General features: G+C 41.2%; 1 protein-coding gene across 1 annotated transcript; it reads left to right on the top strand.

Annotated features, from left to right (window-relative positions):
* The first annotated feature begins 1116 nt into the window (after positions 1-1116).
* Positions 1117-13900, top strand: LOC137279107 (uncharacterized). Its single transcript, XM_067811582.1, is given in 23 exon segments — positions 1117-1355; positions 1556-1718; positions 1943-2085; positions 2405-2555; positions 3103-3245; positions 3399-3418; positions 3484-3605; positions 4278-4411; positions 4773-4896; positions 5237-5367; positions 6234-6363; positions 6602-6666; positions 7149-7302; positions 7997-8198; positions 8356-8495; positions 9098-9325; positions 9457-9680; positions 9871-10096; positions 10942-11215; positions 11377-11636; positions 12435-12675; positions 12972-13612; positions 13679-13900. Coding segments are annotated over 23 exon segments (4377 nt in total).
* Positions 13901-17041: the final 3141 nt, after the last annotated feature.

The following is a 17041-nucleotide window of genomic DNA, read 5'->3' as shown; positions in this document are numbered from 1 at the left end:
ATAAATCTTCTATATCAACTCTATGTTCAGCCTCGTCATCGCTTACAGAATAAAGTTGTGTGAATGAAGAGGATGGTCTTTAATCCTCCGTATATAATACACTAGTACTAAAGAGTACCCTAAAATATGTATTTGTGACTGAACAAGTGGACTGTGTTTGTCTAGGCTGTTAACACTTGACCACACTTCTGTCTATGTAGACTTGTCTAGTCAGGGTGTGCCACACGTACCTGGCGTCGTGGTAAGGAGCTGACATGGTTACGCCACGTCGACGTTAGGTATGTCCCTCTTCGTGCGGCACGTATAAACACAGACTAAATATCAATAGCAGTGACTGCATAACGCACAATAGGTTAGTACTCTTAACCTACACCATATCGAGCTTCATTAAGTACACTTTTACATTCAAGGATATACATACATGTACATGTAAGTAAATGTCATGAATATCTCACAGAAATCCTTAAGTTCAAACACGCCTTCTCTGTAATAATAAGGAAAGCGTTTCTATTACAGACAGCTGCAGTAACAGTTTATGTTTATTATGAGTCTTAAGCGGCAATCATTATACAATGTTTCATAATTATTCATGGCAGCAAAGTTGCCAAATGAGCCGTATTTTTACCTAATCAAACAATGTAATTGAATAGGCCACTAAAATTATGATTTGGACATAGTAAGAAAGACTTCAGAACAATAGGAAGTTCTCGGCTACATTCGATTTAACTTATTTCTATTTTTTGCTTTTTTCATAAATGTCATTCAGAAACATTACGTTAAGATGCAAAGAATGAGCGATGACTCACCTGTAGCGTGAAGGGAAAATAGTGCATAACGCAATGACGATGAAGGAATAGACAGCATTATGAGCAATAACTATCCCCCAAAACTGAAATATGTGTACACAAAGCATCAGACAATATACTGAATGGCAATATGTAAAATGACAATATATTTTTGTATCAAATACAGTACTGCAATACAATATAGACATTTAGACAACAGACCATTCAGGCCGATGACTCACAGAGATTGTTTTTTTATTTTCTGGGCAACGCATTACAAAATGAAGTGAACAACTCCATATGTTCCCAAACCTTTTGCTCCACAGGATCCATGGAATTCTTGGTAGGTAGATACGACTTGATGACAGTCAGCCAAGATGAACAAAGAGAGTTGGACAACGAGTTGAGTCGCAACTCCGACAAGTACGAGGCTGCATTGAGCGAGGATGATATACTCGGGGCGTTCAAGCTGCTTAGGAAGGGTGTGTGTCGGAAGGACTTCCCAGGGGAGAGCACAGACCAGTGCTACTTTGTGAAGGACATCATGGACAAACTCATGAACATGTCTAAGTATATATTTTTATATCAATCAGTACAACTATGAATGACTGCAAGCTCCGTCCTCAGACGAAAGTGATATAGAGCACAAATACTCTCAGATATACCTACAGGGTCATTCCATATCCACAAAGCATCCACGGGTAATCCATTAGTATGTTCACGATGCGGGTAACTGATGTGTGACATGAGAACGGCGGAAACTGTTTCAGACAATTGGTGGAGTCGGGGAAGATCGCATCCTTGACCCGCATCCACGACTTCTGCTTTGACTTCCTGCACGACCTGATCCAGCAGGGGCCGGGGACGACTCACATGCAACTCTGGATAAAGATGCTTCACAACAAAGAGTTCGCCTTCAACGACTACTACCAAGTACGTTATGCATGTTTTAAGTGTCTGGTTGGCTATATACACTATTATCACACACATATGGCACTGTCGTACGTCGCTTTTCACTTTCTTATCTTAAACGCATTATTGTCATTAACGTCTTGACGTCACATTTCCTACACATCGGTGCAGGAGTGCAGGGGAATTATACTGAAACTGAGACCAAGTCAGAGTTACTCTTGCCACGCTGGTGCTGTCTGCTTCAGAACCTAAGTGGGGACAAACTGAAGAACTACATCCGGTTCCTGACGAGGGAATACAGGAGCGAGGAGCCAGAGCCAGACAGAGGCAGGTTCAGGAGAACCCTTGATCCTGGTGTCCGGGCTCTCCTTGACGGGGATGCTTTGAGGTAAAACGACGCTCAGTCTCACCTGGGCATTATGGTAGCTGTTCCAGACTCCAGGTAACACACGTCACGGTGAAGACAGAACAACGGATCACATAACGATTGATTATACACACAACAAGCTGTACATTGGTAAGATATCATCTGCAGGGAGTTAGTCATGTGTGCATGTTTATCCTTATCTACCAGAAGAGAGTGGTGTTTTGCATTCATATTTTCACTTTATTTTGACTGGCAATATGTATAAGTACAGTCACTGTGTAAAACAGCAAATGTCTTGAGACACATTTCGTGAAGAATGATGACATTGTGCATCTTTCAGACCGGAAGCATTCGTTGAGGCCAGAACGGAGTTTATAGAACTCTATCTCTACTCTGATCTGATGTTTCTCAATCGGCCGACTGAAGTGAAGGATGCTCAGTATCGAATTGCAGTACTAATCTATCACAAGTACAAGAGGAATGTGTTTGCGGCGAATGTCTCCGTTTTACACTCAAACCTATACATTATAGTTGCAATGCAGAAATTACCATTTACTATCTATTATATTTAGTCTGGTCAGCGGTTTCCCACGGCCACAACATAGCATATACCCATGGCAATCCATCTAGTGGACAGTGTGTAAAGTGATGTTAAGGACTGTGTGAGTTCATCATCGGTGTGAACAGTGCTGCACGCAGGGCGTGTTAGCCAGTATTACGACATGAGACCACGGGCACGCTTTTTGAAGAAGTTTACATCTTTGCTGACAGCAAAGAGCATAGTTTTGATACTCACAAACCAAGCACTGTAATCCATTTAACTGGGTTTCGAACTCACTATCCGTGGCTCCTGTCCTTGCTGATATATGCTTCCTTGAACGTTAGGTAGAATAGTCCCACGACAACTGGGTCATCCCTATCTTCTATCCGAAAGGAGTTGAGGAGTATGTCAAGGAGGTCGCGAAAATGCACCAGAACGTTACAAAACACCCCTTACTTCTTGGAAATCTATGTTATGGCTTGTATCTGTTACAACAGGGCTTGGAGGACCCCGAGGTGTTTAAGCACTTCCTGAAGCGTCTTGAAGAGATCATCTGCCAAACGGATCTTGGCGGTGATAACTGGGAGGCCGTCGTAAAGAAGTTGTTGGATGCTGTGCGGATGCTGCTTACAGCTGTTGAGTAAGCTAACATTGTTATTTGGATTTCAAATTACTGTTACACATGCTGGCTACTTAGAATCTAACTGTTAATAGCATTAAGGTATTGTGTAAACTTCCCTGGTGTATAATGCTTGAATCTTGGAAACATACTCACTCACTCACCCACTTACAGCATGGCTGTATGGCTGTTTTGTTTTGTTTATTGGTTGTTGTTAAACTCGGCAACACTCCTCTGTGGCACCTGCCGCTGTTTGCAGCAAGGGTTTACGCCGAGATCCTGGACGTCGTGGCTGCAATCTGTGCAAGGTTGGCAGACACACCCATCCACTCCATTGTGGAAGGCGTCGGGTACTACCACATCAAGGACCCTATGATTAAGGTAATCAACAATCCTTGAACATTTCTACGTCACGTTCGGACCAGTCGTGTTGTCCACCTAGCGTTTGTCCGCACGGAATATGTTCTTGGTCTATACCTGCTTTAATCAGCTTGAAAGTAGTTTCTTTCCGGCTTACACAACAACGCATGGTTAAAATACTTTTCAAAAGGCGCCAGACCCAAATCATCAACTTGTTAATTCACTTATATTGAAAAATACAACGGACCTTTCCATATTACATGATGTATTCTTAATGAGTGTAAAGAAAACGATACTGGTAATATTCCAGTCTATGAATACTGGCATGTGAATGTTGCCCTGATCGAAAACATATCATAATTTTAATGGACAGGCTATTGCTGAAACAGATGCAACGTCTTGAAGTAATTACACTCGGACACCTGGATATTATCACCACAGTTCTAACGACAGTACAACACTTTATGTCCTGGAACGAACTGGACAGTTGTATACACAATAGTAATCATTTAGGCATGCATATTTCGGGGACAACGGATTTTTCATACATGCATATGTCCAGGCAACTGGCCATTTGTACATGCATACTTCTAGAGGAACTGGCCTTTTATGTATGCTTATTTCTAGGAAAAATAGTCATTCATATGTGTTTTTTTCTAGGACAACTAGTCATTCATATATGTATATTTCTAGGGCAACTCTGACCTGTTCACTGTAATGACGAGGAAGATGATCGACTTTCTGACCAGCCTGAAGGACCACAGTCTGATGAGGGTCAAGTTCGTGGACGCGGCTGTGACGGAAGTGTTGGTCAAGTCCATGGATAAGTAAGTCCAAGATACGCTGTTTGAAATTTTAGTCTGCCACGCCGTGTTCGTCTTGGATCAGGTCAGGCCAGGAAGCGATAGGCATAGCTAGTTTAGAATAACAAGGCAAGGTGCAAAGTTTTATATAAGAACTGCTGATTTGTGAAAACAGCAGTGCCAACAAAGGTGCTGGGCAGAGATGACTTACAGACGCCGTCTCACCTACCAAAGCCATACACGAAAGGGAATGGACGGAATTAATAAATACAGTTGTATAGTATTGGCACAGGCATATTTGTAACTCCAGTTTACTTTGTTTGGACATAGTCTGCAACATTCTTCACTTTTCCCCAGAATACTATTTCGACTGCTTTGACTGTAGAACCCCTGAACACCGTCGACTAATGATTGACCTGATGAAGGCGTGTCTGAAAATCCAGCAACCAGGAACAGCACATGCAGCCTACCGTATCGTATGGGAAGCGGAGAAGAACCTCAGGTGGAAGGTGAGATCTGGCATTGGTCAATGGCATTAGTCGTTAAAAGGACAAAGAAACAAGGAAAGGTTATTCATTTCTCAAGAAACAAGTTGAACGTGTTGAAACATTTGACTAGACCCTAGATACTTGGTGCTGAGTGTCGTCACTGAACCTTCATGAATTCGGCTCTGCTTCTTCCGGTGAGTGAGGGAAAATTTGACTGCATGTTCGATACTTACTACTGAATTTTTTCCTTATTTGTAACCAAGGTTCAAGAATTCCGTTAGAGTGAAGGGGTATATACGGTTTAACATGGAATATCGTTGAGTAACCTGCATCAAATGTCGTGTAAACACTTGCTGTTCAGGAACACGTGAACGACGCTTGTGAAATTTTGGACCTTTTGTCGAAAGTTGAACTGTATGGAGATGCTAAATGGAAAAGTGAACTGGGAGGACACTACAAAGAGTGTGCCGCTTCCCTCGCCGATCATATTACGTAAGTCTGCAACACTCATACAGTTACACACAATCACCTGTATTATTCACACCTTCACTGCCAGTAAGTATTAATTATTCACACTGACACAGACAACAAGTATTTGTTATTCACACTGTCACACAGACAGCAAGTGTTAGTTATTGACACTGTCACAGACGGCAAGTATTAGTTAATCACACTGTCACAGACAGGAAATATTAGTTAATCACACCATCACAGAAAGCAAGTATTAGTTATTCACACTGCCACAGACAGTAAGTATTAATTATTCACACCGTTGCAGACAACAAGTATTTGTTATTCACACTATCACACAGACAGCAAGTGTTAGTTATTGACACTGTCACAGACAGCAAGTACTAGTTAATGACACCATCACAGAAAGCAAGTATTAGTTATTCACACTGTCACAGACAGCAAGTATTAGTTATTCACAACGTTTATGTTATTCACATCGTCACAGATAGTACGTGTATGTTGTGCACATCGTCACAGACAGTTAGTACAAACTATTCACTGTCGATTAAGAGTGAGTGGGTGAGTTTAGTTTTACGCCGCACTCAGCAATATTCCAGCTATATGTAAATAATCGGGTCTGGACCAGACAATCCAGTGATCAACAACATGAGCATCGATCTGAGTAATTGGGAACAGATGGCACGTGTCAACCAAGTCAGCGAGCCTGACCACCTGATCCCGTTAGTCGCCCTTTACAAGTATAGCTGCCTTTTATGGCAAACATGGTTTGCTGAAGGCCTATTCTACCCCGGGTCCTGTCGAATAAGAGTATGTACAGAAAGGTTAACAACGGAACGCCAGTTGTCGGTAAACCTATAATTTAATGAATTACCTTGTTTTCCTAGGCGGGATCGGGTTGTTCCGAAAATGGTTGAAAAGATGATTGAATTTAGCTTGAAAATGCTTGAGAAGCGGGAACCCAAATTATTCGAAGCCGGAAATGAAATTGCGGACGAGGTGGAACTTAATGGAAAGGTAAATTATGTTCATTTTCTAAGTTAAACCACTAGGGAAAGTTATGCCCATTGTTCTTGGAAGTGTACCACTAGCATAACTTGGTTAACTGTTAATTATTTATATTCAAAGCATGAATTATACTTATTTTGATATTCTTCTTCATGCCTAGTACATTACATATATTAAATAAGAGTGTCTCGTGGTGTCAGCCATTTAATCACATTCACTATGGTAGATTTTTAAGTTCCCCCTGAAGGGAGAGGGATCCCGATATGCCAGCAGAGCTGTCGTCTCCCTAGCCAAGTGCAGACTGGACGCATTGTGAGTTGATGCTGGACAATGTCCAAACAGGAACAGTCACTGGCGGTTTTCAGAACTCAAACAGATATACGTAGAAATATGCGTGGTCATTTCATATGGTCAATGTATATAAACAGACAGATGTAGTCGTGTCCGGCACAGGCACAACTGCAGATTCCCAAAAGGGGCATCACTGGAATGTACAGGATTGGATGCAAACAGGAATAATAAATGAATGCAGGCATAAATACAGGAAGATACAGTTGATAGGTCACAGCAAAAAATGTAGGGGATTACGGAATCGAGTCATGTCTGTTTACAATAAAGGTACCAATAGCTGTGATAGAGTAATAATGGTTTAACGCAGTGTTTAGCAATGTTCAAAATATGTTGAAAATTCTTTAGTTTATCATTTACTGTAATGGTCATTGTCATCATGTACTGTTGAAGAGGATACATGATGGCACGGGTGTGGTCTCTCTAGAGTAATGATTATATTGCAGAGATTCCAAAAGTCTTGACGAGAGGACGTTCAACGTTATCCTCCAGTTTTTGCAGATAGTACTGACTGGCGACTTTATAGACGAGGAACTGAACCGCCCGCTCACAGTCTATTTCGTCCTGTACTGCAGCGCCGTCACCAAGCTTTTTAGGCTTGTGAGCCTTTAGAAATACATAACAGTCTGAGCATCTTTCAGACTCATGAACAATTGTCTACATTGCAAGCAAGTGAAGTTTGACCGTGTGAAAGTACTGACACGCCATGGCGTATTTCAGATCATGCATGATGACTTTAGTATTACTCATGTAACACCTTGCTGCCTCGTACAACATGATACATCAACAGTTTCGCCCACGGGGGTGGGGTCATCCAAGCTATGATTAGGGCTTGCTGTAAGGCAAGTATTAATAGCATTCCACTTCGAAGAAGTTATTCTCTTGACACTGTTGTTTCACTGCCAAGATGTCGCAAGGACCACCATGGCCGCTGTTCCTAGACAATCTTCTTTCTAACTTATGCTACATTTGACCTCTTTCACAATGACATTGTATTGTCATAGCTCTGACCATGGAAGCAGTGCCGATTCACTGTTGTTAGAGGTGTACAAACGTACGTGACCTAGCTACCATTAAGCTGGTTGATTTAGATCACTGACTTTGTGTCTTGGCCTGTAGGCTCCTCAGTCTGAGAATATGTGATCGATTTCCAAATGGTACTCAAACCCCGAAACAATTTACTAGAATCTGTACTTTACCGAGAAAGTGTTTTCCCAAATCTTGTTTATGTTGCTTGATCTTCCTACTCCCTGTGTTTAGTGGCCAAGTAAAGTAACCTGTTCTGTCTGTCCAGCAGGATGACCAGGAGAAGATACAGAGAGCTATGCCGGTTGTGAGAGAAGTCATCAACATGCTTACTCACAGGTATGAAGAAGTTGCAAAGATAGCCGTTGGTCAAGTCGCCCTCCTCGTGTCAAATGGCCCGAAAGTTATGGCCCAATTCTTTCCTCAAATGATGGCCGTCTACGTGGACAGCGAGAACTCTTCATTACTGTGTAGGTGTGGCAGGAAGCAGTTAATGTCCACATGGCCGTAGGATGTCATGGAAAACACTGACAGTGTTTGAAGTTTCAGATTCCGATTGTAGCCGCCATTTTCTGCGTTTCCAATTTTGCTAGTGGATCTAACGTAATCCTCGTAAACCTGTTTTAGATCCCCTGAGTACACTGTATCCACACAATCCGAATGCACTGGAGGAGCCTCATTGTCAAACCATCTTCGAGCTCATAGACACGCAACAACGACATTCGATCTTATCCTGGATGAGCGAGATTGCCAAGAGACAGCCACATGTAAGTAACGATGTCAACACTGATAATGGGGTTATTTATCAACCAGAGCTGTAAATGCATATGTTGATGCAGAGAGGTTGAGTGAAACTGAAGATGGTGTGCATCTCCTCCTTTCGGAAAAATGCTACATACATGCAGTTCGTCTTTAAACTTATCATAACACTATAATGAACGTATGTAGGATACAGTCAATACTAATAAAACGAATGTAAAACGCCAAATCACGAACATCCTTTTTAATTTATCTATCTGCACTTGCTATGTTTTAGACTGTTTTTGGAAAAACATTGGTAAGATAACCTTTTGCAGGGATAAATTAAAATCCCGTCCAAAACTGCCAATCTTGTGGGGGAAATCTTTGCCTTTTTCTCCCTATCTCAACTTCCTCTACATCAGGATAGCTTAAAAAATAACATTTGTGCATTTAAACATCTACTTTGTGAAAACCAAAAGAAAGTGCTTGGCTTGCTAACAAGCGTGAAAGCCAACATAGAGTGTTTGGCTTACTAACAAGCGTGAGAGCCAGAAGAAAGTGCTTGGCTTGCTAACAAGCAATCGGAATAATAAACAATTTGGATTAGACGCAGTATATGTGATTTCAGTTGTTTACTGACGAGAACATTGCGAAACTGATTGAGGACATGTTGGAAGGAGACGACAAGCTCCAGTCTATGTATCTGATGATTATGGACCCGCTCTCCAAGACGATGCCGATCAAGATTGTGCCCCACCTGAAAACGCGTATGGAAGGTGATATCAACACCCAATGTGGCGCTATGTACCATCTGGTCCAGGTTCTCAAGAACGTGGCCATTTGGAGCAAGGACGAGGTAATATACACATTATGGGACCATTTGTATATACACTGAAACGTATGTAAACCCTGCATCAAAACTATTTATTGATGGGTATTTGGTTCACTAACATATATGCGCCAGTAGAATTAATTTTGAACTTTCAGGCCCAAGCTGAGATAGTGATGGCATTCTTGGAGAAGCAGATTCGAGGCCCTGAAGATCAATTTTCAACACCCAGCTGTCTTAACGAGATGCGTGCTATTGGTGGCGTGTATCGACATATCCTAGAGAGCCGTAAGCCAGCTCTAGAGGACTTGAGGAAGAGATCTACAGTACAGACAACAAAGGATCAGTGTACCTTTATCTTGGATGTCCTAGAAGGCAGAAAGTGAGGATATACTAAACACCTCAAGAGTTTATCAGTCATGCATTATCTAATGGCTCTATGCATGCATCGCACATTTGCTCACACACCTATACCCGTGGCTTTTGGTCGTAAACAATCTCATCTCACAATGGTCCTTATTTTTTAGGAACAGCTGTATTACCAGTATATGTTATGCTCTATTTATTCTCAGCTTGGAGTCTTTGGTGGAAGAAATCAAAGATGTGAAGGGTGAGGAACTTGACACACGAATGACAACGACGGAGGTGGGCGTGATGGTGATAAGTCAGGAGGTCGGTCAACAGAGAAAGGACCTGAGAGAAGTGAAGCACAATGTGGAGGAATACGGGGAGACGATCGGTCAACTGGTGAAAACAGTGGATGACACAAAGACTAAAGTGGAGGAATTGGATGGCAAGGCGAGTAGCATAGGTGTGCAAGGCATTACGTGTCAGTGTTCACGTGTCATTTAACTTAAAATGTCTAAATCTGGATTGCTTATCTTCCTCAGTGTTGAAAGGATAACATGAAAAAATCTCTTGTGAGAAACTGATGGCAATATATATTCAAGGTGCAATATGTTAACTTAGGCCTTCCGTTGGGTCAATGTTTTACATGTTCTAAAAAATCACATTTACATCGTTACCTTTGATCACAATGATGCCCTGTCATGTGCGAACGCTTCGTCGTGGCACAATGGTTGATGGTGTTCAAGTGGATGATTGTTGTACATGTATCTGCTGTATCGGAATCCTTATATGTGTCCATGACCGGACATGTTTGGATTTTAGTTCATCAATCTCGAGTTTATTTCAAGTAGTTCTATTTGTATTTTAGAGGATTTTCTGCCCTAATGTGCTGAAACAACTACAAAACGAATGTTTTGACATTGGAACTACCTCTATTTTGCAGACTGGCCTTATGTGAAATATATGATTTTACCGTGCAGGCCTAATTAAACATAAATTGCAAGTCTTAAGTTTGAGCAACAGTAAACGCGACATCGTGAGACTGGATACATTGACAGAACAACGCCTGTCCGGCGTCAGGTATCAAACAGAATGTAGTACGAATAGTATCTATGATGGGTTCTGCCTGCCATCCTATGATATCCCTTTTCGGGACCACCTGCTGCTAGTTTTCCATTTAGTTTCAACTGCTGTTCTGTTTCTCCTTTGACGCCTGGTGTTAGCTTTTCATGTTATGCATGTAAATGATTTCTTATGTACATTGATTTTTATTTCTCAGCAAAACTATTTTGCAGACATTGAGTCATGCTCCCTTCTGGACAAGAGACGTGGCCAAACTCCTGAACCCTGAGGGTGACCAGGACTGGAGGCTTCTCTCCAGTCGTCTTGGCTACACCAATGATGACATCAAGAGCTGGGCTCAAATGCACGACCCATGTATGGCCATGCTGAATGAATGGTACGCCACTCGGAAGACGAGGGAAGCCACATATGCTGTGCTGACAGCACTACAAGAGATGGACAGATTGGACGCTGCTGTTATTGTGGAGAATGCAATGAAGATGGCAGGTATGCGATTCATTCATATGCAACATAAACATAACATTCTACATTCTATGTATTGACATATCTGTGTAACAGGGTGATGCATATATATATAACGAAACCCAAATGATGCTTCATAGCCAATTTGTTCCATCATGTTTCATCACATGTTCATTTTCATATAGAAACTGTAGTGGAGGACGAAGAGTTCGAGTACCCGGAGCCTCCAGAGATGTTCATCAGCTACCAGTGGGGAATCCAGAACGAGGTGAAACTTCTGAAGCAGCACCTGGAGAAGGCGGGCTTCACGTGCTGGATGGACATTGGTCAGATGGGAGGTGGCGATAAGCTGTTCGAGAAGATTGACCAGGGAATCAGGGCAGCAAAGCTCGTCATCTGTTGTGTCACTGAGAAAGATGCCAAGTCTCCAAACTACAATCGAGAGGTATTTGTCCGGTTAATTTCCAAAAGAGGTATTTGTTCCTTTTATTTCAATGCAAATAAAAGTGTATTTTCTAACAATATTTAAGTTTGAAATGTTAAAAAATGAATATATTGACATCCCTGGCTTAATTTATCGGAGGGTGTGTGGAAATCTCCAAACTGCAGTCGAGTTGTCTTAGTCGGGTGTATTTCCACACAAAGTTATTGACCATATTACAGTTCTCAAAATGAAGAATTTCAAATACTACTTTTTGGTTGTTGATAACTAACGAAAAGGACATTACTGGTAAATATGAAACAGAGTATTATATTGACTCTGTTTTGTCTTCAGGTGAACCTCTCGGTAAGCCTGGGTAATCATCTTTGTTTAGCTGCTGCGGAAGATTTAAATATATGAGGTTAGGTTAGGTTATAGAAAGTTACACCAAAACTTGTTTTATAACCTGATTGAGGTCGTTCAATGAATAGTTCAGTTGATTCGATATAAGGCATTAGGCCTATGCACCAACGTGCTCTTCACGAAAAGAACAAGTACAGTTTCAGCTGAGACATGAAAGTAAATGGGTATAATTTGGAGGATCATGTTAACGATTAACGACATGATGTTTATCACTGTGGTATGAACGATGTTCTTTACTACATTTGGTATGTCGGAAGAGACTAAGAATTTTGGTGGTTGCCGATTACAGTTCATATTTTACGGAGATAAGAGTGAAACTGCCCTGAAAGATATCATGTCGTTCTGACACCCTATTTTTGTGTGACTTCTTCATTGCGATACTATTCATTAACATTTCAGGTGAACCTCTCGGTAAGCCTGGGTAAGCCCATCATCCCCCTGTTGATGGAGAAACTGTCATGGCCTCCACCAGACTCAATGGGGCCAATCTTCAGTGAGTATCTGTTCATCCGACCTGGGGAAGAGACTGATGACAACAGGTACTGGTCGGCAGCCAAGTTCCAGGAACTCCTGATGCAGGTCAACTACAACAACGTCAAGCCGGATGAGCAGAAGGTGGAGCAGGGTGGGCAGACCTGGACAGACAGACAGATGGATACATAGAGGGAAACAGATGGGTGCAAGAGAATGTATGAATGCATGTGTGTGCGTGCGTATCTAAATAAAATGCAATATATGTTTAACTTTTCCCATAATATTATGTTAGGAGGCATGATGAAACTCATGTGTAGATTTTAAATTCCATGCATTTGTCAGAGCCTTTTCAGTAATGTTTTCTAATAGCATTCTGTCTAATTAATGTATTACTCGAATGATTGTGAACAAGTGTCAATAAGTGAATGTTTTCTGTCACACAACTATGAAAAAGGCATGACCTGTGTAGAGTATCTGAACTACAGCTCATTTGCATTCAGAAACAATGATTGAGCATGATATTATTTTGACATTTTCGTGAAACCTTTCTGTCTCAGGCTGGATCAGCGTCTACTGATGTGTTCATCTCCTACCAGTGGGGAAAACAGAAACAGATTCAGCTCATGTACAAGCGTCTGACTGAGATGGGCTTCACCGTCTGGATGGACATCTACCAAATGGGAGGTGGGGACTCCCTCTATGACAAAATTGACAAGGGTGTGAGAGGGGCAAAGGTCGTTCTCTCATGTGTCACCCCGAAGTATTCTCTGTCGGCCAACTGTCGGAGGAAAGTCAGTCTTGCTGATGCCCTCAAGAAACCAATAGTGCCTCTGTTGCTGGAGAAGATGACATGGCCACCATCAGGTCCGATGATCATGGTGTTTACTCAGCTTTTGTATATCAATTTTGTGAAGGACGAAACTGTACAGGAAAGATGGGATGGAGAGAAATTTGATGAACTGATGAGTAAACTGGACCAATATGTGCCGGATATCATAACGTTATGTAAGGGGGAGGCACAGGAGGAGCTGATCTCTTTTGCAGAAGTGTTCCCTGACAATAAGGAGGACACACCACCACCATCACCCCTGCTCACGCAGGAGGTAGACAAACATACTGAGCAAATAGAAGAGTTCCAACATCATTATCGTTAATCGTCTTTTCAACAGCCTCCGCAACAGCCTCCACAACACCAGCCTCCACAACAACAAACTGTCATCAGCAAGCACATCAACAATACCCACCACAACAACAGTATTATCAGCCTCAACCGCAGCAACATCGACAGGATACCCAGCCTCCACAATGGCACAATAACACTATGTTTCTCAGCCAGAATTCCATACGGTGCTGTAAAACGTAAAGTTTCCACGATCAGGTGTGTGAAGTGATTCTCGTATGCTGTCTCCCTCGTACTTTAGACTGCCAGGGGTGTACATATGGCTTTAGAATTGTTTTAAAACAAAGCATGACTATTGTACGTGTGGGTGAACAGAATTAATTGCCATTGCCTGAAGTTCCGATCCCGTTAGTCGTCTCTTTCAGCAAGCATGGGATGTTGAAGACCAACATTAACTTGAATCTTCACTAGTGCCAGTTTGATTAATTGCCATTTTAGCTGCTATTTGATGATATGCATTTACACAACATTTCGTGGACACTATATGACTGCATTACGTAAACCAGGAGTACGTGAAAAGCGTCTATAGGAAAAATAAAAATTGTGCTTTAGATGGATCATCAATGGTTCAAATGGAGCATTGAATTAAAGGCAACTCTGCAAGCCGTTTAATAATGCTCACTGAGCGTCAACGTTTTAACTCTGGAGGACTCCCCACCACTTACTGAATTGTCATTATTGTTTTGCTAAAAGCTCTATGACGTCATGCCAACGAATTTTCGTCAATGACAGAAAGTCATATCAAACATTCTCAATGACGGTTATATATGGAGTTGTTGAAACAACATAGAGCTTATGTCTGTCACCTTTACCAGACAATATATCATTGATGTGTCAAATTGATACAGTGTGATAACACTGGTCATGTACCTGTTTGCGTAAGTACACTGCGACCCCACAATAAACCAACCTTTCCGTCTAGCTCCTCCACTTTAACCTTGGTCTCATCCACTGTCTTCTCAAGTTTGACCACCTTCTTCCCCGCTTTCTTCACATCAACTTTGACACCATCCAGCTCCTCCCGCTGTTCACCCACCTCCTTGCTCAGCAGCACGAGGCCCACCTCAGTCCTGGTCACTCGTGTGTCCAGTTCCTCAACATCTTCCTTTACATCCTTGATCTCCTCAGCCAGGGACTCAAGACTGCAGGTATTAGAGTAAATATACTTTTCAAGACCTTGATCTCAGGTAACTGAACAAAGGTTATTCATCATTAAAGTTCAAATGGCTATGGTCTTTTATTTGGTCCTAAATGTGATATCGTTAATGTACAACAGTTTACTGGAAAATATTTATAGATATTTTAGTATCCACCGGTAAAACAATGTGTATATCTTAAGGACCAATTATAAAGCCACGGTAATCTAGATCGAAAGCCATAGAATATTAATTGTAAAGTATTGATGTATTCTAAAAGACACCTGCAAATTAAATGGTCTACCTGAATATGAAGAAAATGCTCACATGTTATTTTTAATGAACAAAACACGAAATCATTGTTGGTAATTTATTTAGACTGCAACGATTTGATACTACAACTGGATCGAATAACTCAAAGCCAGTTTCTACCAATACAGTAGATAAAGGCCCTTCCAAACCATGAGATGATAAACTGTAACTGAGTTCTGGACAGTATCAAACTATTCTCACCTTCTGCCTTCCAGGACATCCAAGATGAAGTTACACTGATCCTTTGTTGTTTGCGTGTTAGATCTCTTCCTCAAGTCCTCTATGACCGGTTTACGACTCCCCAGCAATGGTCTATACACACCTCCTATAGCCCGCATCTCACTCAGGCAACTCAGTGTAGCAAACTGATCTTCTGGACCTCGAATGTGCTTCTCAAGGTATGCCATCACGTCATCTGCCAGAGTCTGTGTTTCATATCAATATGTTCATGTACAATAAACGCTACACCAAGATCCATAAGGTTCTAATACGTCGTGTTTATCCTTTTCCTAAAAGACAGAGCAAATACAAGATGCATTTCATTTCCTACCAGTCCTCTGAGGTGCTTGGGGCTGGATGAAGCTCTCCTGAGAACCTGGCAGCACCTCTGTAGTGCACACTGACTGTTCGCCTGAGGTGCCGTGACAGTGTTCCATGATGGCTGAAATGGGAGAGAGAGTGAATGAAATATTCAGTGTAGATGGGTTTGTACATGGTCAAAGGGATTGGGTAAGGCCTCTGCACCAACCAGAAACAGCCAAGAGGGTGGAGGGAGGGGCTGAGACTTCATTTTGTACTTAAGGCTTTGTTGAGTACTTAAGGACAGCTACAGATGACCTTAATAAATATTTCTTCCCATCCTTGGCAACTCTGTGGATAGAATTTTATAATGGTAAGACATCCCTTTTCCCCTCTTAAATTTTATTCTAGTGAAAAATATCATCTGATTACATATTCCTGTTGTGATAACAATATTTTCAACATGTTTTTTAAAATGTATCCTAACATACTGAAACACATATTAAAGTTATGTATAGTCTCCCTGCTTTGGTATGCATAATGAATGAATGAATGAATGAATGAATGAATGAATGAATGAATCTCTTTATTTCCTCCAGACTGCAGTCCGAAGATCATTGTAAACATATACATAAAATATTTACAGCAACATTATCACAGCAATATATCTACAATACGTTCATATCGTCATATATAACTATATCATATGTACAAAGAAAAATAATGAAAGGTCTAGAATGCAAGTTTTAGAGAGGGAAGCAATGAATATAAGTATTTACTGAAGAGGACAATCATGCATCTCCATGACATTTCATCAATATCGTTAGTTATTGGTAGTTCACCCCCAGAAAGCAGTGACAACATTTCATCTTCAGATAGTAGTTCTATTTGTACATAAACATCCGCATCAAGGAGATCTATGAGTTTTGAAAAGAAGTTGTGTCTGTTGTTCATAGAGTGTTCACAGTGTAGAATTATATGGCAGTCATAATCATTACAGTATCTTTTGCAGAGTTCGCAGTATTTTGAGAATTTCCCCCTTGAGCTGATTTGTACACAAAACAGTAATATATCTTTAAATTGTGGGTAGAAATACATCAAACAATACAATCTATGCATACCAAAGAAATTGTGGGTCAGGCGATATTACATATATGATTACATATTCCTCTTGTGATAACAATATTTTCAACATGAGTTTTAAAATGTATCCTAACATACCGAAACACATATTAAAGTTATGTATAGTCTTACTTACATTAACCCTATTAGACGTGACGCGTTTGATTAGGTGGGGATAGCTGAAGTAGATCTGGCGATATGTATGTCTATATACATTGTGTACATATTTAGTTGGTTATGAGTTGTTAATGTGTTTGGCCGGA

This window comes from Haliotis asinina, chromosome 3, assembly GCF_037392515.1.
Source record: "Haliotis asinina isolate JCU_RB_2024 chromosome 3, JCU_Hal_asi_v2, whole genome shotgun sequence".
In the NCBI taxonomy this organism is placed as follows: Eukaryota; Metazoa; Mollusca; class Gastropoda; order Lepetellida; family Haliotidae; genus Haliotis; species Haliotis asinina.
Note: the sequence above shows the minus strand (reverse complement) of the source record. Positions and strands in the feature narration are given on the sequence as shown.